Genomic DNA, 26,418 nt, shown 5'->3' on the forward strand with positions numbered 1-26,418 from the left:
AAATGAGGATAATTAAATATAATTAAATTAAGAGAACTAAATGAGGTAAAGTGCTTGGCGTAATGTGTGGCGCAAGGTAAACACCCAGGAAGTGATACCAGCATGATTAATTTTATTATATGATAAATAGGGATCACTCTTACTCTTATAAATATCTGGCACATTATTTACTGCTCAACTAAATGTAACATGGCTTTGTAATTTCTAGGCTATCTGTACAATAAATATCTCAAAGTAACCCTCTTGAAAAGTAACTCTTTGAAGCAAATATGCACAGTAAAGCAGAAAATCTTGTCTAAAATAAGAATTAGAAAAACCTAATGCAGTCTGTCAAGGTAAGAAATTAGGATTAAAGTCCCTTTGGATTCTGTGTCAGTGATTCTTTTTCCTAGTTCACTTTTCAATTAATACCATTTTACTTCTGACATTCTGTAGGAAACTGACATGATATGCACATTCCTTATTAATTTCTGTGAATAAAACATATCATTTGATAAATTCAAATGGTTAGATTACTAGGGATTAAATTGTTCATCACCTTCTGTGATGATCCAAGACTTTGCTACACAAATGAATTAATTAAAAGATTGAAAAATAGAAAGCAATTGATTCCTTGAAAAGATTTTGTTAGACTGTCTTTTCATTCTGTCTCTAGAGAACATAGTTTTAAATGCCAGAAGCTATTTTATCCATTAAAGAGTCTGGTGTATTTGGAAGACCTTTTCTTTGACCTTTAATTCTGTAGATAACATCTTTTTTATGGCAAGGTAGGAGAAGAAGAATTAAGTATTAAATATATATCTAAAAATTGAAAGCTAGAAATCCATTTTCTATAGATTTTATCTAATAGAATGGGTGCTTCTGTGTAATATTTTAATATTGAAATAGAAACTGTAGCTTCAAAACACTGGCTTTCATAAGCTGTAGTTTTCTGTTTCCTGCATCAGTAGTTCAGATAAGAGCCTGGCACACTGATGTCCCAGGGTGCAAGTCCTGGAGTGGTGGCCAGTCACAGTCACTTGATAAAAAATTGATTTCTAGTCAGGAAGCAGGTGGTGACCAGCTTCTGATAGCCATGGAGAAACCATGATTATCCTTTTGTCATTTTGCTTTTTAAAAATTCCCCAAATCTCAATTACAAAGATTATTTGGGTCATTGAGGCACTACAGGGAATTCCTCAAAATCTGAGTTACAACCTCCTGACATTATTTGTTTTATTGATCTACACTCTTCTTTTTGGGTGCGGGAAAGATCCATGGCTTTTATTTATCAAATATTTTCGTTTTATCTTTAATGTCTATGTATTACTTTGTATTAGGATGTTGAAAACTAGCGTTGTAAATGACAACTTTTGGAATTCATAAAAACATCAAACATCATCTCTAAGATTCCATAGACCCTTCCATCTGTGTATCTTCAGTGCCTAATAAATGCACAGTCAGGCAGAGTGCTTTACATATAGCGAGGAAGCAAAGGACTGTCTGCTCTCCAGGAATTGGCCTTAGAGTTCAGAGGATAGTATGTAATCAACAGCCAGAGCCTGTAGGTAAGGTCATACAGAGCTACTTACCTGTGCTGGTGGAATTGGTCAGTGTAAGATGAGTCCAAAGGGTTCTTGCTTGGGGTGAATTTTTTCCCGTGGTTCTCAAAGAAAGTAATAGACATGGATTGGAAGAGAAAAACCTTGTAGGAGTCATCAAGAAGGCACAGACATGGATGTGAAAAGTTTAAATCATATGTAGACAATATAAAAACTAAGGCTCACTTCAAGGAAAGGGTTGTGAAAGGGATTATTGACAGTTCACTTTCCTTTAAGATAATGAATGAAGAATCTGGATTTGCCATAATTAGTAATAGAAATGAGATTTCAGGCAATTTCTCCTAGCAACCTAGAGGCTGTGACTAAAGGGCTATTTGAAACCATTGAAATAGACCAGTGAAGTCATTAAAAAATCCAATCTGCCCTTGAAGAGCTCCCGTATAGTGTGGCAAATATGTGATAGCAGTAGGAATAGTAGCGTGCTTATGGGGAAGCACTGAAGTGCTGCACATCTATGCCAGAGGGTGCCAGGGAGCTGCACGGAAGGCTGAGGAGGCTGAGGAGGAGCTGCTTGCTGGATGAGTGAGGAACATGGGGAGAGACAAAGGGGGCTCACGTAGTGAGGACAGCTTGTACCTGAGCAAGGAGGCATGCATGTCATGCAGTGTGATTTTGTGTGACTGATACATGTGGAAGTTGTGCTAGATGGTGGGAGGGACTGTTCAGATTAGAAATGTAGTTCAGAGCATATCCACTAAATTAAGAAGAGTGGGTTTAATTTTAAAGTAAGAGGAGTTTTATAAAGAACATTGTATTTAAAGAAGACCACTCCAGAGTTGCACTGACCAACATGTTACCTTCTAACCACATATTGGCTACTAGATTAAAATTAATATCATTAAAATTAAATGAAATCTAAAAGTCAGTTTCTTAGTCATACTACCCACATTGTGTGTTGTCCATTGGCTACTCCATCTGGGATAGCACAAGTATGGGACATTTCTGTGGTCAAAGAGAAAGTTCTAGTGTATAGTGCTGGTCAGGAACTTTGTGAAGTAACCAGAAGAGACTGGAGTTAGAAGCAGAGGACCAGAAGGATGATATCTTCCAGGAACTTTGAGGACCTGGGCCAAGGGGATGGCATTTGATAATGGTAAGGAGGCAAAGGGTTGAAGATATTTTTAGGAGGCAGAATCAATGGCATGGTAACCACGAAATGGTAGAGTTTAGGAGTAGAAGAATTTCAGATTTGAAGAACTGGATATGTCACTTCTCAATTTGGAGAAAATGGGAGATAGTGCCAAGTTAATGAAGGAACGAATCCATTCTGCTCTGATTAAATTTGGTTGGGGTTGCTTATAGAATGTCCAGGTGAAAATGTCTAATAGGCACAGGCTTCACAAATGGTTTAGAAATTCGGGGATTGACTAGGGCTAACAAAGTAGATTTCATTCTCATCTCTACAGAGAAGATCATTAGGGAGTGTGAAAGAATGGTGAGATGTTTAAGACAGAACCACAAGGAACATTATCTTTTAAGGGTGGACAAAAGACTGGGAGCCTGCCAATCCAGAGAAGCAGGTGGAAAACCAAGTGGGTTGAATCACAAATGCCAAGCAAGGGAGGATAGAGTTTCAAAAAGGAGGGAGTGTTACCGAAAAGGTCAGGAGCAAAATCTATTTACAGCACTTGGCAAGACTGCGATCATTTGTGACTTTATTGAGAACATTTTTAGTGGAAGCCAGAAGGCCTGGGTGGAGGAGTGATGAGGAGGCCAGGAGGTACAGGTCAGTGCCGATCAAATGTTCAGAGAGAGAGGGCGAGAGTTAGAGTGCAGATAAGAGTCCTGTTTGATGCTTTTTGCAAATATACTTAAAAATAATGGGTGAGTATTGCACTGTTTTTGCATTGAAGAGAAGTACCTAAAAAGGAGCAGGATATCACAGGGTCTTACTCTCTTTTCCCATGGCTTTTCCACCCGCAGCAGGCATATTTATAATTTATAACCTTACTGTAATGTGCTTTTGGCATTCTTGGTAAATTGGACTATGCGATTCTTGAACTGCCTTTGAGTTTATGGTTATTTATATTGGCCAGTGGCACAAAGAGAACCTAGAATAGTAGGGGGAAAAAGTCTCCTGTGTACTGTTTACAGTCTATCTCACTTGAAGCAAATATCTAACTTTTCTGGACCTGAGTTCTTTTGTGTATTAAAAAAGGTGACAATATATGTCGTATGGAATTATTCTGGAATTAAGGAAGATAGAGTGTATACAGTTCCTTGTACATGAAATTTATTCAATATGTGTTAAGTTTCTTCAGTTTTATAGAGAGGAAAGAAAGAGAAGACACTGGAGAACAGTGTTTTATTATTATCATCATCATTGTCATGAAGAACTGATACTTCTTTGTCATATAATGTAATGGGAAAAAATGTTTAGGGACCAATTTTAGTGATTTCATCTGTTTACCTGGAAAATATCACCTATTATGCTTTGACATAGGAAATACTGCCTCATAGAGACATCAAAAATTCTTCCAATCAAATTCTACCCAAAGTTTAGACGTCAGACATGATACACAAGCCAGCCAGTTACTTCCATGACATAAAGTAGACACTTTGGGTGAGATTACTCGAAATTAACTGGGTTAAATGTGCTGTGTGCTTATCAAGGAGGGCAGCTTAATAGACTGCTCATGCCTTTTAGTATTATACCACAATGTTGGTTGCTTTTATTTTTCTGAGGTCCTCTGATAAAATTTTCTTGAAAAAATACCAATTGCAGGGCTGGGATTGTGGCTCAGCGTTAGAGCGCTCTCCTAGCATGTTTGAGGCACTGGGTTTGATCCTCAGCACCACATAAAAATAAATAAATAAAAAAAGGTATTGTGTCCAACTGCTACTAAAAAAATTAAAAAAATACCAATTGCACTGATCTGATCATTACACATTGAATATATGTTTTGATTTAGCACACTATGCCCCACAAATATTTACAGGTACAACTGTGTCAGTGAAAATAAAGTTTTATTTCTAGAGAAGAAATGAAGATTCTTTTGAATAACTTGAATCAGTTTTCTGTTATATGATAATTTATAGTCTTGCAATGTGGTAGAGTTAGAATTCATTGAGGCTTGTAGCATTTTTAAAAGGTTTTCATTTGAATAATTCCACAGTTTTTCTCTATAAACCTGTTGAGATACTTGGGAAATCCCCCATTTATGGAAGAAATGCTTATATCACTTCTTTGACGTCTTCACAGTTAGCAGTTATGTCTTTCTTTATGTGCTTGTTCCCCTGAGCATTGTGTATGTCCCTCCACTGACTGTTTTGTTCCCCATGAAGAAAGGCCCATGCAAGCTCATGACTGGATGTCTTGTGCTAAAACAGTGTCTCACATGTAGTTTACATTGAGTAAATACTAGATGATTGAATGGATGAAGCATAAGGACTATACTTATTGTAAATCCAGTTATTTCTTTTTTTTTAAAGAGAGAGTGAGAGAGAGTGAGAGAGAGAGAGAATTTTTTAATATTTATTTTTTATTTTTTGGTGGACACAACATCTTTGTTTGTATGTGGTGGTGAGGATCGAACCTGGGCCACACGCATGCCAGTCGAGCGCGCTACTGCTTGAGCCACATCCCCAGCCCGAGTTATTTCAATTTATAGAAAAGGAAATCCAGGCTCAGTGAGATGATTCATTTTGCTCAAAGTAAAAAAAATATATATAAAATATATATATATTTATATAAATATATATACACACACATACACACATATATGTACACACATACATATGTATTATATATGTGCATATGTAACTTATGTATAAAATATATATATATACATATAGTGACAATATTAGGGATGAATACTAATCTTGTACAGTTTCATCTGTATCAGTGGTTCTGAATTTCAGGGTGATTTTTGGCAATATCTGTAGGCATTTTTATTTCATAATTGGAGAGGGGGCCTTATATTATTGCTAGAGAACAGAGAGATAGCTAGACATCCAATAATGTATTAGACAGCCCTCCACAACAAAGAATTATCTTGTCCAAAATGCCAGTAGTGTTTAGGTTGAGAAATCTTGATTGACACTATTCTGCAATTACACATTTATTTGCTGAATGTCCCCTAGGTGAACGTAGTGTTTTGAGATTGTGAAGGAAAAAAATAGGTGATTAATCCATGATTTTTGGCCTTGAATAGTTTGCAATCTAGAGGAAAATTCTATTAACTCAGTCACTGTGACATTGAGATCTTTCTTATAATTGCTTCCATCATACATCTGAGACACCTGGTCTTGTGTAATGTTTAAATTATTATATCTATAGGTGCCATCTCACAGTAAGTTTAAAGAATTACAACCTGAAATCTAAGCACAAATAAGAAAAACAATTCCATTAACTTACTTATAAACATCGTGCTTACACATAATACTCTGATTTAACCATCTATTAACTGGGTGATTAAGTTATTCAGAAAAGTTGTAATAAGGCTATTGTTTGTAGAAATGAAGGGGGCATAAACTAAAGGAAATTAGGCCATTTCATATGCTAGAGATTCTGTAGCAACCCCAACATGTAAATTACAAGCTGTTTTTGGTGAATTAAGAAAAACATCTAGGAATTAGGACAGTAATGTAAGATATGACATTATTTAGGTTTTATTTTGCAGTATACTAAATAAAGTGAATCAAGGTTTAGAAATGGACTCTTGTTCATTGTAAAGATCTCCAATGGTATAGTTTTAGAGAATGAAGACCAGTTTTTGAGAACTATATAGTGCTAAAACTCCCTGGATAAAATGTGGAACAAAGCACTTGGTTATGAAGATATAGTAAAGATATTATGGCTTCATGAGGTAATAGAGCGCCACGTTTGTAGACTCTAACCCTGTAATGTCAGTTCTAAGAGGCAGGCATGTCGCTAGTTAGATGGCAAAAGGAGGTAGACAAACTCTTACATATTTTTGAGTGTTTCATACACAACATAGCTTTTGGCATTGTTACCTTGGTGGTGCAGTCAAGTTCACAACTTTGTCTTGGGGGGGAGAAAATAATTTTATCATACATATGCAATGGGATAATATGGGAGCCTTGGTAAATAGTTCTTCCACAGTCATAGGAAGAATTACAAATCAAGCATCACAGTTTCTGATCTGATTTTTACGTTTTCTTACTTTGAAGATTATTAAAGTAAAAGCCTTTGATAATCTTTTTAAAAACAAGATAGATGAAGTAATGCAAAATAATTTTATTTGAGATCTCATATTGCTTTTAGTTTATTTTGTTTGTAGATAGGCAAAACTTCCACCAGATGGCAGTAAACACTTACTTCCTGACTATTCAATAGTCTGGATTTAATTAATTAAAAACAGTACTCAAGAACTTGTTTATTAGTGTAGGTTTATGAATGTTAGGGCTGTAGCCTTAAATATCCATATATTTAGTTCTTTATCATATCTGTCAACTATAGGATATGAGAAAGGCCCAATTTGTATGTATGTGTGTGTATACAGATAAAATACAGACACATACTAGACCCTAAACACACAGAATATTCCACATTAAAATATAAATTGTAGCTGGTGTACATAAACACACATTTAAAGTTATTTTTTCCTTCATCTCTTTTCTGGACTTTTATCAATCAGATTTGGCCCTGAAGTTCTAGTCACTGTTTTACTTGAAAATATACGCACAACAATTTTATGACATTAATGTTTATAGATTGTGAAGGAAAAGAAAGGTGATTAACCCATGGTTTTTGGCCTTGAATAGTTTGCAATCCAGAGGAGAATTCCATTAACTCAGTCACTGGGACATTGAGATCTTTCTTGTAATTGTTTCCATCATACATCTGAGACACCTGGTCATGTGTAATGTTTAAATTATTATATTTATAGGTGCCATCTCACAGTAAGTTTAAAGAATTACAACCTGAAATCTAAGCACAAATAAGAAAAACAAACTCCCTTCTCCTCCTCCTCCTCCCCTCCCCCTCCTCTCCCTCTTACTCCCTCTTTTCCTCCTCCTCTACAATATCTTTCTTTCCTTATTTTTACGTGGTGCTAAGGCTCTAACCCAGTGCCTCTCATGTGCCAGGCAAGTGCTTCTCACTGAGCCACAACCCCAGGCCTGTGATGTTACTTTCTCTATGCTACTTTGCACTGTATCTAACTTCTTTCTATTCTTCTTTAGCCATTTAAAAAAAACACTCTTTTTAAATATTAGTAGTCTTTAAATTCTTTGTCTGTTATTCTCTTCCGTGGCTGCTGTGGGCCATAAATTTGATCTTGGTTATCTGTAGCTATATAAACTTAATCAATATTTCAAAGGTTGAGTTCTTTCCCCACAAAATGATAATTATTCTTAGTGCAGAGTTAAAAACTTGAGAGTCACAACAAGCATTTTCTTCTCACATTCAGTTACTACTGATTTTATGTATGTGTGGCCTGTGGTTTGAAGTCCCCATTGGTCTGGGTGGATCTTCCCTCTGGTCTTGGATCACACTGCTCTTTATTATGGAGGCAGGAGGGAAGCAAGACACTAAGTGACTGAATGATGTATCTCTGGCACCATCAGACCTGTGCCTCGTCACCCTGCCACTTGACAGTGGTGTGACATTGCGGAAGAACCCTGGGTGCCTCATCTGTACAGAAGAGTTAAGAATCCCTTCTTATAGCATAGTTGTGAGGTTAAATGAATGAACTTTTAACAGCATATAAAAAGGATTTCATAAATGACCTTTCAGGGTCTTCTCTAAACAAGGCTCATTTTTCTCACTTGTGTGACATTTGCTCCTCCAGCGCTGCCTGTCTTCTCAGTCCCTCTTTCCTTCTCTGCCGCTTAAAATTCTACCCATCCTTCAAGGCTTATCTCAAATGCTACTCTCCATGAATAATTCTTGAATAAATTTGCCCACCACAGATCCCTCCTTCCTCTGACCTATATTATTTATAAATTATTCATTCCTGTCTTATATCTCTGGTCACATTCTATTTTGTATTATAGCTGACTGTATTTATGTCTTATTTTCCCTTCTAGATCATAAGGTCTTGTGGTCAGGGTCCATATTCTCTTTGTCTTTGCTAAAATACCATATGCCACAATGCTTTGTCCATTATAGATGCTCTATTAATATTTATTGAATAAAAGATTGAAGAGCATATTAGTTTTTTTCTCTCTCTAATGCTGGATTTATAGTTTATTTTTTTTAACATAAGGAAATATTTCCTTTAAAATCCTAAAAGATGCGGGAAACTTCATTGAGCATATCTTTTTCTTCCTTCTTTAAAAATATTTTTTTTTGCTATTTATTCTTAATCCAATTACTTTAATAATTACTGCTGTTACTATATTTAGAGAAGGAAAGCAGCATGGTATTTGATCTTTAATAGTTAATTTGGATGGATTTATATAGCCACAGTTTTAGTTGGCTGGCATTTACCCCTCCTTTCCCTTCTCTTCCTCTTTGTTATTATTATTACTGTTCACACTTTACTGAATTTACTAATTGGCTACAACAATCACTTAATGTGATTTATTTATAATAGGACATTGTAGGTCGAGAGACACAGATGAGACAGAACCTGACTGGCACATCTTGGCATTGCCGCCAAGTACATGAATGTGTAAATTCATTGACATCCACCTGGGGTTCAGTTAGAGATTTCTTTTTCCTCATTTTTCAGATGAGAATGCCAAGTTCCATGGGGACTAGGTGACCTTTCCCGGCACACATGGCATTTCCTTTTAGAGCAGCCTGGGACTAGCTTCCTGTTCATCCCAGCAAGGATTGAACTGGGTGATCCTGAGTGAATAAAATATGTCAAGACTGAATTATAGAATGTAACATTGACTGTGGTATAGACTATGACCTGTACTTCAAAGGGCATAAATTATTTTGTGTTTGACTTAGGAATGTTAATTCCTTTTTCTGTGCACATTTTAGTTATAGATATAGATGTCTCATGGTTTCCAGCATGAGTTTATTTATGGTGTTTGGAACCAACTATTCTAATGCTTATTAAATGTAAGTTTGACCCTAGGTTATATCTTTGGTTAAAAATGTTGCATATTTTTGGTTGTAATTTAGTGAAAATTTTAGTATGGATTTTTTTTTAAGTTTGAAACAAAAGTTAAGATTTTAATTTGAAAACAAAATTTAAAAAAAACTATGGTGGTCCTTGGGGCTGGAGTTGAAACTCTGGCAGAGCACTTGCCTTTTGCATGTGAGGCTCTGGGTTCGATCCTTAGCACCACATAAAAAAATAAATGAACAAAATAAAGGTACTGTGTCCATTACAACTAAAAAAAATTTAAAAATATGGTGATACTTGATTAAAATAGGTGAATAAATCCCTTCTGGGCACCATACTGGAATTTTCTTTACTATCAAAGTAAAAATGTATTTTCTTGGGTTTCCTAATCAGTAGATTAGAGGGCCAGATAACTAACTCTCTGGTCCTCGAATTTTCCTTCTTGCATTCTAAATGCAAGATTAATCCTGTTTGGAAACAAATTCCATGATTCATAATTCAAAGGAATTCAGGGAGTCCAAGGTGGAGTCTGAGTCTCATAGGAAGTGGAGGTCGGCTCCAAGCCCCCAGTTGCTGGCCCAGCCCTGGCAGGCAGCTCATGTCTCCCCTCCTTTGTATCAGTTCTGAGCATGGAAGAGATGCTGTCATGGGGCTCTGGGACTGGGTCAGTTTTCTGTCCTTCCTCTCCCTTACACCTCCGCTCTCTGATTTGTTTCACCACAGTTTGGTTTTGTTTACTTTCATATTTCACATAAGTGGAATCACACAGCACATTCTTTTTGTGTCTTTCTTCTTCCACTTGATGTTTTCCAGAGTCATCTGAGTGGGGTGGTAGCTCATCTGGTTCCTGCTGAGCAACTCCATCTCTGACTCAGCCACATTTGGTTTATCCCTCCTGTGCATGATGCATATTTTACCTAGGCCTGATTTCTTGCTTTGTTTATGTTCCTCTTGCTGTTTTCCCTCTTTTTCCCCACCTCATAATTTTTGAATGAATGTGTCGACCTCTTTTGTTGATTTTTCTCCTGAAATAAGGTGAACTTTGCATACACAGTCCTTTTGACAAGTGAGCAAAGTTAGACTTTCTGTTATCTTTGATTATTGTTTGTGTTCTACTTATTCTCTCCTCCTTCTGAGTACACTGGCTGCCCAATAGTTTATAGTCCCTTCTCTGGTCCTTTGTTTTTTTAAAATTTTTATTTTGTATGAAAGGATAGCTATCCAACTTACCTTCTTCATCACTCATTCTATGTGGCACCAACAGTGCTTTTTATTGCTGCTAGAATAGACTTTGAGTTTGAATTTGTTTTCCTTTTTTTTGAAATTCTCATTATCTTACATTGCAATACTTTATATTATTGCTATTTACAATATTATATTGTTGTCTTATCCTTTTAGCTGTTCGTGCATTTTTTTGCCTTTACATAAGTCACATTTACTTGTACTTTCTTGAATATAAGAAATCTTTTCCTGAAAATTTATTTTGCATCATACCATAAGAAATATTGAGAAGGAACCTAAGAATTCCCTCTGTTCCAATGTACTTTCTTATCAGTTACCTTTAAACAAAATTTGTTTTTTAGTTTTAGGTGGACATAATATCTTTATGTTTATGTGATGCCGAGGATCGAACCCAGTGCCCCATGCATGCTAGGCGAACACTCTACCACTGAGCCACAACCCCAGCCCTCATCAGTTGTTTTTTCCTTCTTTCCTTCCTTCTTTCTGTATTATCCTCATAAGAGTGAGTTCTGTACATAACCATATGAGTTGAGTGGATTGTCCTTTTGTTCCATTTCTAAATTCTGTGGTCTGACAATTTGATCCTTTTTCTTTTTCTTTTATCTTCCTCTCTCCCTCCCTCTCTCCCCCACCTCTTTTTTTCTTTCACAAGGGATTGAACCCAGAGGTGCTTAACCACTGAGCCATATCCCTAAACTTTTTAATATTTTATTTTTGAGACAGGGTCTGGCTAAGTTACTGAGGCTGGCTTTGAACCTGTGATACTCCGATCTCAGCCTCCCAAACTGCTGGGATTACAGACAGGTACCACTGTGCCTGGCTCAGTTCTTTTTCTAAGCCTTCAGCTGGCTGTAGGGCAGACTGATGGGTGCATTTCCAGTGTGGTTCCCAGTTTTAGCAGATGTTGACTCTCCGTGTCTGAGCTCCACTGCAGTTGCTTCTGCCTCCTACCTCTTCACTATTTCTACATTACGATGCAGTGTGATTCCAGCACACGGCATTTTGGTTCTTTTGTTTCTCTTCTTTGCACTACAGTGCTTCTCAGAAATTCATCTGCCTGCATCTGCTCCCTGCACTTTCTGCCCAGTTACTTTCTGAGAATTGTGTATCTCCCTGGTTGTGAGAGGAGATACAGGTCAGTGGGGGGGCCCGGCTGGGGAAATGATTTTCTGTTTAATCTAATAGCAGCTTCTCACTGATCAAGAAGCCTTTCCATTTAGGTTTTTACTTGGTAAGTTCTCTGGGGTCTGAGTCAGGACAAATGGTGGGAGGCACAGCAGGCCTCTTCTTTCTTCTTGTAGGGCTGCTAGCTTGAAGTCAGGTTGAGGGGTGCTGGAAGCTACCTGCCTCTCTCTCCAGAACTATCTGCTTTATAATTAGCTCCAACTTACTGAAGATTTGGAATTTAGGTGGTTCTTCAGCCTTTGTTCTCAATGAGATCGAGAGTTTTTTCTTTTGTCTTATTTTTCTTTTTTTTTTTTCCTCCAGCACTTTCATTGAATGTAAAGATAATTTGGGAATGGCAATTAGGGCTTCTAGCCACGTGTCATTTTAAGAAAGACATCTGACTTTACATTTGGCATAACTTGAACTACTTGAGCTTGTGCATTGCACACACTGGCAGATTCATATTAAAATATTTAAATTCATTAGGGCTTGATATTTCAAGAAAAAGATCTTATAAATCTGTTGTTGAACAAATTATCCACTGGTTAATTCTGGACAACTAAGATATACTTTTCATGAATGGGAATGAAGAGGGAATCTGACCAGCTGGGTGATGTACGTGCCACTATTCAGTTTTTTCAGGGCTCATGTAGAGGTCATTGGGATGACCTCTAATTTCTGCTCTCTGACCCCAAAGATGAGTTTTTGTCTGGGTTCCAATAGTTCTTGTGTATTCACTGACATAACTGACCTGCGCTTCCCTTTTGCAGTTTTCTTTTCCCGGTGTGCATACCATGCAAAGCACGATCTTGAATCATGGTTGAAACTTTCCTTTGGTGTATTTTTAAATATTGATGTCTGAGTGATTGGTTAATGTCAGTTTTTGTGGTAGGTCAAATGGTGAACTCTCTTGAATGCTTTCCCAGAAGAGGTGAGATTGTGTTCTCTGACTTGTACAAAGATGTCAACAGTGCGGATATGAACCAAGGCCCTAAGTCTGGCATTTTATCTTTTACTTCCTATAACTAGGACTTGGTGGTAATGTTTTAAGTGGTTATGTTTACTAAATTTTTTTCTCACCTTTTAAGATATCAAACTAAGCTAAGGGTACACTAGTGAACTGAATTAAAGATTACTGGTCTTGTTAATATGCTCTTAATGGCAATTCAAAACTAGTTTTCTTTCTTTCTTTTTTAGCTTAATCCTGATTATCGAGATGCCCAAAACGAAGGAAAAAATGTGGTGAGTAAAATTTTTTCTTCCCTAATAAATCCTGTATTTCATATGAACAAATGGAAGATTTAGTGTCAAATTTGAAGACTAGAATCTCTGAGAATCTCTCTCTTGAGATTCTTTGAGTAGAGCTATGGATGAAAGAAAAAAGATAAAAGATGATATAGCTTAGATTATAAGAAGTCCAATTAAGTCACTGAGGGAGACTTCTAGCAATTTGAAGAACAAAAAAGGAAAACAAGAACAAAAGTGAAAAAAAATTACACTTTTCCCCCATTTAGCTGTTGGTCATTTGTGTGTCTTCTTTTGACAAGTGTCTGTCCCATTCTTCAGTTGAATTATTTGTTCTTTTGCCATTGAGAAGATTTCCTTATAAATTTTGGATGTATATTTTGCAGATACTTTCTCCTGTTCTGTAGGTTGTTTCTTCACTCTGTCAATCATTTCCTTTGATGTGCAGAGATGTTTTAGTAACACTGTTTGTCAAAGTTGTGAAACTTTTGCTTTTGTTGCCTGTCTTTCTGAGGATTCATCTAAAAAAGCCTTGCCCAGACTAAAGTCATATAATATTTTCTATCCGTTTTTTTCTAATAGTTTCATAACCACCAGGGAAATGCAAATCATAACTACAATGAGATATCACCTCCCTTCAGTTAGAATGACTATTATGAAAAAGACAAAAAATAGCAAATGGTGAGGATTTGGGGAACTCTTATACATTGGAGGTTGAAATGCATAGCCATTATGAAAAGCAGCATGCAAGTCCCTCAAAATTTAAATACAGAACTGTAATATGATCCAGAAGTTCTACTGCTAGGTATATATCAAAAGGAAACAAAATCAGAGTGTCGAAAAGTCATCTATATTTCCATGTTTATTGTTGCACTGTTTACAATAGCCAGGATATAGAATAAATCTAAATCTCCATCGACAGATAAATAGATAAAAAAGATATGGTACATGTATAAGAGAATACTATTCAGCACCGAAAAGATGAATCCTGCCATTTGCCACAACATGGATGTACCTGGAAGATGTTAAGTGACATAAAAGAGGCACAGAAAAACACATACTGCATGATCCTCACTCCCATGGAGAATCTGAAAATGTTGATCTCCTAGGAGTTAAGAATAGAATGGTGTCTGGAGGCACATATTCCTAGAGAAGAGATGACACAGGCTTTCTCCAGTGCAAAATCTCCCCCTTAAATAGTTCTAAGGACTAATTGTCTAATAATTTATTTATATATAGTAAATAGGAGAACTAAGTTATGTTTATATGAAGTTCTGCCCAGTTAGTGAATTAAGATTTTAGTAAAATATCCATGCAGTTTTCTTATTTCCATAGATGTCACCAGTGTGTCCTTTCAACTGCCTTTGATTTAGAGGAAGAATGAGAGCTTTATGTGCTTAATCTGCACTTAGTAGGACTTCTTTGCATATGTGTGGTACAGGAAATCTTAATATGCCTCCTCTTTTTAGGTTGTCCTTCACACAATTTTTGACTAGTTTGTTTTGACAAGCTCTTCTCCTTGGATACAGGCCTTCTGAGAGGATCCAGCCTAGTATCTGGATCTCCCAGCCTGTGTTGAGGGTGGCTGGTTCTTCTGTCTCCATGTCCACTAGCCCTAGACTTTGTTGCTGCAGATTGATCCAGTGGGTATATAGGCTAATGACCGTGAGTCTTTTTTCTTGTTTAAAGGAGTCCCTTTTGCTGAATAGGTGATTACTATTGCTGTAATGTTAGGAAAATATTGTTTGTCCTGAGCATCCATTGCCATTTGGTACAAATGACATTTGTTCTTTCTGTGAAAGAGAGATGCCCTTGAGTGTGTTTGCACACAGTCTCTTAGGATGGCAAGTTGAAACATCAGCTTCATGCGGGCTCAGTGACAAGCAACGTCACAAGGACAGCTGTAGGGAGATTGGTCTCTTCTAAGTCATTCTTGTCAGTTGCTCCATTGGTGATATGGCCCCTTTCCCTCTTCCCACTTCAATCTAACTTTAGTGTTTGCTCTGATATCATGTGTTGAAGCTTGTACTGCTGTGGAAGTTAATGTCTGCTCTCCATCAGGCTGTGCGAGGTACATGCGTGGACTTGGAGCATGCACACTTAGTGCCGTAATCAGTAATGTTTCACTGTGTTCAAATGCATCTACATAGAGTTTTCATTTGGAAAAAGAAACCTACTAGTTTGATGTCCTAAAACAAAAGCTGCTAAAAATCATAGGGAAACCAAAGAGGAGGAAAGGTGACTAAGTGACTGAAACGTGCTTCTGCCCTGAATAGCCCACTTGGATGTGGGCCTGCACACAGCTCTTCATTAGATGCTTTGAAGGTGAAGCAAGGCCTTTGAGTGAAGAAATGGTTAGAAAAAAACATTAAGCACTTTCTCTTTTTGCAAGTTGGTGAAAACAGATTCATCCAGGGAGCTTTATCTTTTCAAGTATCATATTCACTCTGAGAAACCTTGTTTTCCCATGTTTTAGAGCATGCTGGGTTTTATTTAAAACTGGTTAAAATAAATGTTATTTCCAGGTGGAAAATGACTTTTGATTTGGTTTGAGGCTAAGAAAGGGAGGTGAAACTGCTCTTTTAATTTAATAATTACATTCAGCCAATGATGAAGTATTTGATTACTAGACAAAAATATCACTAATAAGTTTTCGGTTGTCTGAAATTAATTGTAAACATCAATATGGTACTCTTCAGTTATGGTAAAGACATCTTAAGATGAATGGCTCATATTTTGGCACAGTATTTGAAGTTCAAAAATGTTACAACAATAAACAAACTCTTGGGTATGGGGTTGTGGTTCAGTGGTAGAGCATTTGCCTAGCATATGTGAGGCCCTGGGTTCGATCCTCAGCACCACATATGAATAAACAAAGTTAAAAATCCATTGGCAACTAAAACATATTTTGAAAAAAAAATAAACAAATTCTGAAAAAAAAAAGAATAGAATGGTGGTTTTCAGAGGGTGTGGAGAGTAGGGGGGAGGAGAGAATGGGAAAAGTAAGTCGATGGGTATAGAGTTACAATTAGGAGCGAGAAGTTCTAGGGTACTGTTGCACAGTAGTGTGAATATGATTAACAAGGATGTACTGTTTATTACAAAATAGCTAGAAGAAAGTATTTTGAATGTTCTCACTACAAAAAAATAATAACTGTTTAAGGTAGTAGATAGATATTCTCATTATCTTAATTTAGTCATCACACAGTGTATACATGAAATGAAACATATTGTACCCCATAAATATGTACAATTATTTTATGATTAAAAAATAAAAATTAAAAAAAACCCCCAGTAACACTGCCACCACCAAAAACCCATAAATTTTACCCTTTGATAGAGAGTCGAGTGTTCAGCTAACATGACTACTTGTGTTTGCATCAGTGCACAGTTTATTTTGGGGATGGGACAAGGGAATCAAGTCAGAACTTCTAACCTGATCGAGTCCTGCTTGACTGACTCCTCTTTCCATTTGACTGTTAGGATTACAATAGAAAGGAAGCTGAAGTCTCGTGCCATTGGCCCAGGGAAACTGTAATTTGTGTCAAAATAGCCCCCAATACGGATGTAGGCTTGTTCCATCAATTAGATCTATTTCTATTTCAGTTTTATCACCCTGGGTGGGCTCTTCTCCTCTCAGGTTTCCAGTGGCTGCCCAAGATTGTTGGATTCTGTTTTTCCTATGATTTAAGAATATGCTCTCAGTAACCAGTTTAAAAAGTGGAGGATGGATCATGGCTTCTTTGGTTCTTCCTTTGAGTTTGTCACTGCAGCAGAGGCCACCAGAAACACACCTGCTGTTGAACAAGTTCAGTTTATTACCCTTCACAGGGAGATGCAGGCACAACATGGGGAACTGCTGGGCATCTCAGGAAGAGCATGTTAGAATAACTCACTTTATGATTTGGACTTGTGTAAGGTACTTTTGAGGAGAATGTGAGGAAGTGGAGCTTTGTCATGGATAGGGATGCTGTTAGGAAGAGGAGAATCTTAATAAATTCTACCTGAAAGGAGGGAAGGCTAAAGATGCTTCATCAATTTATGTTAGCTAGGGAAGTATTTAGTCATTTTTGTGGCTTGGACTATATTCATATTTTGTCTGTTTTCAGACACCATTAAGGAGGGTCCTATTTTCGTCTTTTTTTAAAATTTTATTTATTTTTTTCTTTTTTTTATTGGTTGTTCAAAACATTACATAGTTCTTGATATATCATATTTCATACTTTGATTCAAGTGGGTTATGAACTCCCATTTTTACCCCGTATACAGATTGCAGAATCACATCAGTTACACTTCCATTGATTTACATATTGACATACTCATGTCTGTTGTATTCTGCTGCCTTTCCTATCCTCTACTATCCCCCCTGTTTTCGTCTTGACCCATCATGGTCAAAGTGTCCTTGTCTGATGTCGATGTTGTATGTCATTGTTCATGTTGGCAAGAGGACAACCTAGCCTAGCTGGAGTATACCTGTTGGATGTCAGGGGTTGCTTTTCTTTCTTTCAAGGGTTATTTTTATAACATTCTGTGAGGCTTCTTTAGCATGGTTTAGGACCAAGAGGGCCCTACATCTAGTAACCACATGTGTGCCATTGGAAAAGTCAGAGAGCTTTCTTGAGACTCAGTTTCCTTATCTAATGGGATGAAGATGTTTGCCTTATATACCTCATCTGGGTGCCATGCGAAAAAATGGAATCAAACAGAGGGAAACCGAATAAAAGATGTTAGTAGGCTAGCAATAAAGGTTGTCACTATTACAAGGGCATGATATCAAAGTTTCACATTGAGTGATTGGATTACATCTCTGTGCTCATTTCCTTTCTGCTTCATACTGTTGGTGGTACTACTGATGGCTGGGCAGAGTGGAGTGGGAGAATATGGGATATAAAGGTATGCAGAGCACAGAAAATATAAATAACTCATGAATCTGTGGCGAAGTTCACTATTTGTGCTAATCCAGCTTTTACCCTGTCTTGATACGTATTTTTTTTTCCTTTTTATTTCAAAACACCATTTCTTCATTTGCCTCTGAAGGTGAGAAGAATGCTCTTCTGTTTAAACAATTGTCAGCAGCATTTCCTTAATTGTACACAAGACAGGTGGGGCTGCATTTGCTGGAGATGTTTATGACTGGATCTCATCTGTCATCTCAGAGAGACATCCAACTGGAGACACTTGATTTAATTTTTTTCCTCTCCAGAAACCCTAGCTTGAGAGTAAACAAAACAGAGAGTATGGAACTATAACGACAACAATATGGCTTCTCATTTTATAGATCATTTACCACAGAGCAATAATTATGTTTCTGTCTAAAGAAGAAAACAGAGGAGGCTTCAGACTTTATCTCCTGCCTGTGAAATAAGAAATCAATTTCCCAAAACAGAAGGCCATTTCACCTCAGATCTGGGTTCCAGTAATGCTGAGTTCACTATGACTATGCTAATTTTTTCTTTCCTAATTTTCCCTAGGTTGTCTATTTAATGCCCAGTTAATATTTTTCCTGTAATTTAGAAACCTTTATCAAAACGTTGCCTTCCATTTTTGAAGTTTCAGAGGTTAATGCATGGTGCCGCAGAAATGAGGCGATGTGTGTCAGAGCTCCCATTAAGACCCAAATTGCTGTATTTATTTTACAAAGGAGTCTATTATTTCCAATCTTACAAATGTACAGCATCCACAGGGACCCGGTAAACATTGGAACCGCGTCAAGCCAGGCTTGGAACCTGACAGTCATTATTTCTTCTTGAAAGGTTGTATCTTTTCAAATGATTCTGGGAAAGGGCTTTTTAAAAAAATCTTTTTCTTCTTCTTCTTTTTTTTAAATGTACTGCAGCACCACCTATATTAACACAACCATATTTATGTGGAATGTGATCTAATTTTTGGAGGAGTATCTTTGGTTAATGGTGGGGTTTCTCAACCCTAGCAATATCTACATATTGGGCCAGGCAATTCTCTGTTGCGTGTGGGGTGTCCTTTGCATCTCAGGCTGTTTAGCAGCATCTATGACCTCTATTTACTAGGTAGGTGCCAACAGCCCCCCACCCCTAGTACCTAGTTATGACAATTAAAAATATGTCTAGAAATTTTCAAATGACCCCCCCCAGGGACAAAATCTCCCCCATTGAGAACCACTGGTCTATCTACGTGCATTGATGTATACAAAACAGAAATATTATTGGAATCAGGAAACTTTGCTGAAAATGAAGTTGTACATTCTGTAGAATTTTGGGATGTGGTGATGCCAGATTCTGAAAGACTCTCAAAATTCCTTGAGCCCTGGCTTCTGAAAGTAAGATTCCCCCAATTTCTTTAGTTTTTTATTCTGTGTTCATCACTGGTTAAGTGCTAAGGGGGAAAAAAAAGAAAAAAGAAAAAAAGAGAGAGTGAGAATTTGTTCAGGAAGCCCTGCAAGAGGAGGAACATGTGCAGCTTTAAGAGGCAGTGTTGTGTGTGGTTACATAAAGTCAGCAGCAAGCCCAAGAGGCTGGGAATGCAAACAGAGAAGCCTATGCATCATTATGCCACGGCCTCCCGCAGCTCAGAAAAGCAGACATGTTTCTTACAGAATGTCTCTGGCTCCCAACAACAGAATTGCAATGTGAGGTTCCTGCTAAAAATTTGATGACTCACCAGTGAGTAACACAGAAGGTGTTCCAGGGGTCTAACTGCTCTGCTGCCACCAGCAGGCCCCAGGACAGCAGAAAAAACCAGGAGAGCCCTGAGTTTCCTAAGTGGCTTTTCTTAAGGGCCAGAATCTCCTGTAACCTGGGAGGCCCTGCCTCTCCTTCCCAGTGAAAATGCCAGTTTGCCAAGAGCCCAGGACTCGGTTAACATTCTGAGACCCTGTGTCACCCTGAATTGAGCTCACTGATGTTACATCTCACACCCGTTTAAGCTCTGTGGGACCTTAATGCATTTTTGTGATTCAAGGGAGAGACCATTGAGCTTCAGTAATTCCACACAGGGAACTACTGTTTCCATGTCTTTCTTTTTCTTACTTAAAAATCAATGTGGTTTTATAAACAAAAGCCACAAGCATATGGTTCTGAGCAGGATGGTCTTCATGCGATAAAGATCTAAATAAATGGAACGACCAATAAAAAAAATAAATAAATAAATAAAAAATAAATAAATAAATTGAAAACATAAAAAAAAAAAAACAACTAAACATGTTAAAAGCTCTTATTCACACATAAACAATTGTTGTGTTATTTATAAATGGAAAATTTTCTGTTCATTAAAGCCATTTTTCAAAGACCTACATGAATTATTTAAGGGAAGAATAGTACATTCCATATATTCTATGTAATTGAAGTAAAACCACAGGTCTTAAATAGCATGAGTAACTCAGAGTGGCCTGTTTTAATTAACCCTAATTAATGAAACCTGTGTTTGGAAAAGATTCTCAGTGTTGCAATGTGAGAGTGTCAAAATAAAGAGGCTCCTGACTGATTTGCTTGGACCCCCACAGGAAGACAGTACCAGGGAGAGTCAGTAGGAGGGTTATCTTTAGGAACCTAGATCTGATATCTTCTTATTGGTCTAGAAAATTCATTCCATTAGCATTCCAAAAGGGGAATGAATGGAGGGGGATTGACTCCTCCTAAGTGAACTCACAAGTGACTGATAGATAAGCCACAACACCAACTTTCAACTGTTAGTAGATCTAAATAGTTGGGTCAGTTAGTGCATTGCCCTTGAAAGAATATCTATATCAAAAGCTAAATTATAATGAGAATATTGGTGTATCGGAAACCCAGTCAGGAAATCATATGCCAATGGCATTCTACCAAGAAGATTGGCATACCCGTTTATTACGTCTATGCTCGTCAGTGGTCAGAGAACCTGTGAAGTTCTTGCTCACAGATGCTCCATTTATTTAGGTTACATGCTGATCTTCTGTTAATAAAGCTTTTCTTCAAACATGTCCAGTGTAATTGATAAGCTCTTAGTTGTTCCATTCCAATATTCCACGGAAGCCGCTTGTGCGCTGCTATGATGGAGAGTGTCCCTACGTTTCATGTGTTGGCAACTTGGTCCCCAATGCAAGTGGTGTGGAGAGGTGGGACTTTTGGGAGGTGACTGTGGCATGAGGGTTGTTCCCTCATGAGTGGGTTAATTTATTCAGGGATTAGTAGGTTATTGTAGACATGGCTTTATGATAAAAGTGAGCTCTCTGACTAGCTTTCTCTGTTTTGCCATGTGGTGCCTTGTACCACGTTAGGGTACAGCAAGAAGGTGTCACCGACAGCCAGCACCGTGTTCCTGAACCTCCAGCCTCCAGAATCATTAGCTAAATAAACCGTTCTTCTTATAAGCTACCCAATCTGTGGTGTTCAGTTGTAGCAATAGAAAACAGATTAAGACATTCCCAAATCTCATTACCTACATGTACACAAAAATCCTTCTAATTATTTCTACAACCGACTGATCTCGTCCATCATTTCTGTGTTCTTACATTGTGAGGCAGTCTTCTCTCACATGTGTTAACGCCACTCACCGTTTTGGTAGTTCTTTCTTTTTTGCAGCAAAAGCATTATGAAATCCAAAAAGTCAGAACCTAATGTAAGAGAATATCTTATGTTCTTTCATAGTATTTATTTGCCACTGTTATCATCCTGGCCTATTTCTCCCCAGGTTTCATATTTCTGAGGATATAATTTAAAACAAACTTCCTTTTGCTTCTTTTGGAATGACCACTTCCTCTTCGTGAACCTCCTCCTTCTTCCTCATTTTCCTTAGCCTCTTCATTGAAATCCTTACCGTCTTCAGTATCATCTGTCAGTGTGCTTTTAACCTTGAGAAGCCACTTTTAGTTGCATGCAGTGTTCTACTGGGCCTGTTAAGGATTCTGTGGGCCTTGTTCAGGCCTTCTTGTCTCAGCTGTTTGCAGTCAGCAGTGTGGTTTCCGTGGCACCATCAGATGTTAGAGCCTTAGAGAATAGTGCTTCATTACCAGGTGTATCTTAGCATAACACCTGGATTTTCTTATTAAGTTGCATGATATAGACCAGGACATAACACACCTCTGCCTGTTTGCCTGCCTTCCTTTTTTCCTTTTCTCTCTCTCCTTTTAAAAATTGTGTACACTTAAGGTGTATCACATGATATTTTAATATACATATACACGGTGAAGTTATTATTATAATGAAACAAATTAACATATCCATTATCTCATATAGTTACCTTTTATTTTTTGTGGGGGAAGGAGGTACCAGGGATTGAACCCAGGAGCACTTTACTGATATCATGTGGTATTTTGTTTTGTTGTGTCTGGCTTATTTTACTTAGCATTATGTCCCCTACGTTTATATCTGTTGTCACAAATGTCAAGGTCTCCCCCCGTTTTTTTTTAAAGTCTGAATAATATTCCATTGTTCAGATGTTCCTTGACTTATGATGGGATCACATTCTGTTAAACCTATTGTAAGTTGAAAATATCATAGTTGAAAATGTGCTTAACATTCCTAACCTACCAAACATCATATCCTTAGCAATACAGTATACTATTAATCATTGGTTTTTGATTCTTGAGACCTTGTAGCTGACTGAGAGCTGATGTTTTTTTGGCATAGCAAGAGAGTATCATGCTGCAGATTGCTAGCCTAGGAAAAGATCAAAATTCATTTTTTGGAGTGTGGTTTCTAATGAATGCATATTGATTTTACACATCATAAAGTCAAAAAATTATAAGTCAAGCCATTACAAATGGGGGACCATCTGTCTCTCTGTGTGTATTTATATATGTCTCACAGATTTCTTTGCCTTTTCATCCATCAGTGGACAATTTATGTTGTCTCCATGCGATGACCATTGTGAATAGTACTTCAGGGAATGTGGGGCACAGATGTCTTTATGAGTGGAGATTTCATCTCCTTTGGGTCTGTGCCCAGAGGAGGGATTATTGGGCCACGTGATAGTTATCTTTTTAGTTGTTTTAGGAACATCCATATTGTGTTTCACGAGGGCTGCACCTACAGTCCCACCAACAGTGTGCGATGGTTCTTTTCTCTCTACACCCTCCCAACACTTACTGTCTCTTGTCTTCTTGAAAATATACATTCTAACGGTGTGATAGTTCATGGTGGTTTGGATTTGTATTTCCATGATGCTTAGTGATGTTGAGTACCTTTTCATATATTTGTTTCCCATATGTATGTCTTTAATTTTGGATCTAGATGAAGCCTCGTTTCTTCTCTGTATTTGGTTTATCAAATGCCCAAATCCTTACTTTTCAATAGATTGAAGGAAACAAGGAAAAGAACCATAGCTATTGTGACTGTGAGTGCCGTAACGATGTGCCTGGATCCAATGCCACCCAGGAGTGTGTGTCTTGATAATCGTTTCCTCAAAGACTGTCAGGTCGAATCTGCTTTTTCTGGGTCTTGTGAAATAGACATCTTTAGAAACATGCAAATTCAAACACTCTCTCCTGATTAAGTGGCGAGTTTAATAAGAAAGTTGATAAAAGTACATAACTTTATATCTTCTCAACAGAGAGATGGAGACCTTCCAACTTCAAAGAAAAAACGCCAGTCAGGAGAGAAGATCATGTACACTTTGGTCTCAGTCCCACATGGAAACGACATTGCATCTCTTTTTGAACTGGATGCCACAACTCTTCAGAGAGCTGACTGCTTGGTTCCGAGGTAAAAAAAAAGAATATATGGTTAAAAGATGTTTCTTTGAATAGTTTTAGGAGTAAGTAAGGAATGAAAATCATAATGTTAATATAATTTCTGTGATATCCAGAGCATAAGTGAAGAAAAAGTGTGTAAAATATAGTGCCTCTTTTGTGAGTAGATTAACATAGTTTATTTTATTCTTATAAATAATTAAAAGGTACAGGACCAATTGAGTTCTGAAAAATTCATAAGAATCATTTATTCCTATTACTTATATGGCCTTTGGTTACAAAAATGATAAATAATCTGAAAGCATTTCTAGGAATACTTTTATCATTTATTTTTATTATGTCAGGTTCCCCACTTCATTTGTTCATTTATTTAGTGATTCAGTCAACAATATTTAAGGAACATTGATTACATTCCAGGCATTGCCTTTGGCACTGAGAAGACAGCAGTGAGCAAACTGGTTATATACTGACATTCAAATGGAAGAGACAAGCAGTAAATAAACCAGCAAACACAAAAAATATAGGGTCAGGTAATGACAATACTTTGAAGAAAAATTGCAGAGTAAAGAGAATTCTGTTAGATCAGAGTGTGCAGGAATGGCCCTTGAATCAAGGGATTGAGTCCACTCCATCTGGGAGGAGTGTTTCAAGCAGCAGGAAAAGGGAATGGAAGAATCTTGAAATTTACTAGGTGTTTTTAAGGACCATTGAGGAGGCAAGTAGAGTTGGACCTAAGTGGGTAAGGGGGGAGGGCGATGGGAAATGAGGCAGTCAGAACCTAATGTAAGAGAATATCTTATGTTCTTTTGCTTGAATTTGACTATTTCAGTTGAGCTCTTTTGCCCACAACTCTCTTCCAACAGTAGCATCCTGATGTGCTTGTTGGAAACACTGAGTGCCGTCCACATTGTTGGGCCAGGGTGGGGTATTGCTCAGTTGGCCTTGATGGAGCAGTGTTATACTTAGGCGTTGGGTAGAGGTTAAGTGAATGAAGGTAACTATGCAAAGATGCAGGCGCTGTTGTATCAGTCCCTTTTGGGAAGGGTAAAATGTGGCTGTACTAATACTGCTGAGAAACACCACTGTGGAGGGTCCCAGGGTATGAGAATTCCACGGGATTCTCATTCATGAGGAATGTTGCTGAATCTTGACTTTATGTGAGTCCATCTCTCAGGCTTCCCTTTCTCCCATATGGTCTATAAAGAGATCCCCCATCAGGTCTGTCTCCTGCCTTGTCTTCCCAGAACTGGGATCTTAATTACTCCTTGGAATGACTTCACTTATTTTAGATTTTTCAGCAAAATTGGAAGTTTTTTTTTTTTTTTTGCGGGTCGGGGGGTTACTTGGGAATGAACCCAAGGGTGTTTAACCACTGAACCACAATCCCAACTTTTTTTTTTTTTAACAAAATATTTTATTTAGAGACAAAGTCTTGCTGAATTGCTTAACCTTGCTAAGTTGCCAGTGTTGGCTTTGAACTTGTGGTCCTCTTGCCTCCAGCCTCTCAAGCCTCTGGGATTATAGGTACATGCCACCAGGCTTGGCTTGAAAGTGGAGTCTTTCTTGAATGCCCATCAAGAGAGTTTGTTCAAGGAAATGGTAAAGGATCTCACTGTTCAGATTACATCAAGGTCTTACTGACAATATATTTATCTGGCATAGGTCCTAAAGAGGTACTCAGTTCCAAAATCCTCTCAAGATGTAAGTTAACAGGCTGGAGTATATTCTCTTTTATTTCGAACCCAGAAATAAGAGTTAACTCGGTAAGCACATACAGGTTGAACATCCCTAATATGAAAATCCAAAATTTGAAATATTGCCCAAACAGATACTTTTTGAATGCCAACATGATGCTACAGGTGGGAAATTTCACACCTGACCTCATATGATAGGTTTTAGTGAAAATACAGGTGCACCACAAATATTGTATAACATTACCTTCAGGCTATATGTCTAAGGTATGTGTAAAACATCAATGAGTTTCATGTTTAAACTTGGGACCACTCCCAAGGTACCCCATTATGCTCATATTCCAAAATGTAAAAATCTAAAATATGAAACACTGTGGTTACAAGCATTTTGGATAAAGGGTACTCAACCTGTATTGAAGTAGTGCAAGGGTAAAATAGGGGAAAGAACCACAGAGATATATAAGCTATGATCCACTTTCCCGATGCTTAAAATGCAAAGGAAGACCACTGTATACAAATGATATCTCCTGTATAATTCAGTGCAGAAGATAAGTGGAAGACCAGAGACATTTCAAAAATTTTGGTTATTTAGATAAGAATTGGATGCTTATGCTGGGCCCAATGGTGCACCCTTGTAATCCCAGCTGCTCAAGAGGCTCAGGCAGGAGGATCGCAAGTTGGAGGCCAGTCTCAGCAGCTTAGCAAGATCTTGCCTCATGATAAATTAAAAGGACTGGGGAAGTGGCTCAGTGTAAAGGTTCAACCTTCAGAATTGGATACTTGTCATTTTAGATTTTTGCAACCCATTTTCTGTTTATTCTACTTGTGTGAATGCAGAACCA

The 26,418-nt window shown here is 37.5% G+C and overlaps 1 protein-coding gene across 2 annotated transcripts in view; it reads left to right on the forward strand.

Moving 5' to 3' along the window:
- Positions 1–26,418, forward strand: part of Itpr2 (inositol 1,4,5-trisphosphate receptor type 2) — a 479,802-nt gene that overhangs the window by 106,955 nt on the left and 346,429 nt on the right. Inside the window, exons 1-3 of one of the 2 annotated variants that reach the window (XM_077799171.1) lie at positions 3,290–3,327; positions 13,196–13,240; positions 23,747–23,898. In XM_077799171.1, coding sequence (XP_077655297.1) covers positions 23,801–23,898 — 98 coding nt within the window. In that variant the 5' untranslated portion in view covers positions 3,290–3,327; positions 13,196–13,240; positions 23,747–23,800. Of the gene's footprint in view, positions 1–3,289; positions 3,328–13,195; positions 13,241–23,746; positions 23,899–26,418 lie in introns of those variants that run through there. The other variant, XM_077799170.1, reaches the window with a different exon arrangement.

The sequence above is a fragment of the Urocitellus parryii genome, chromosome 5, assembly GCF_045843805.1.
Source record: "Urocitellus parryii isolate mUroPar1 chromosome 5, mUroPar1.hap1, whole genome shotgun sequence".
NCBI classification, from domain to species: Eukaryota; Metazoa; Chordata; class Mammalia; order Rodentia; family Sciuridae; genus Urocitellus; species Urocitellus parryii.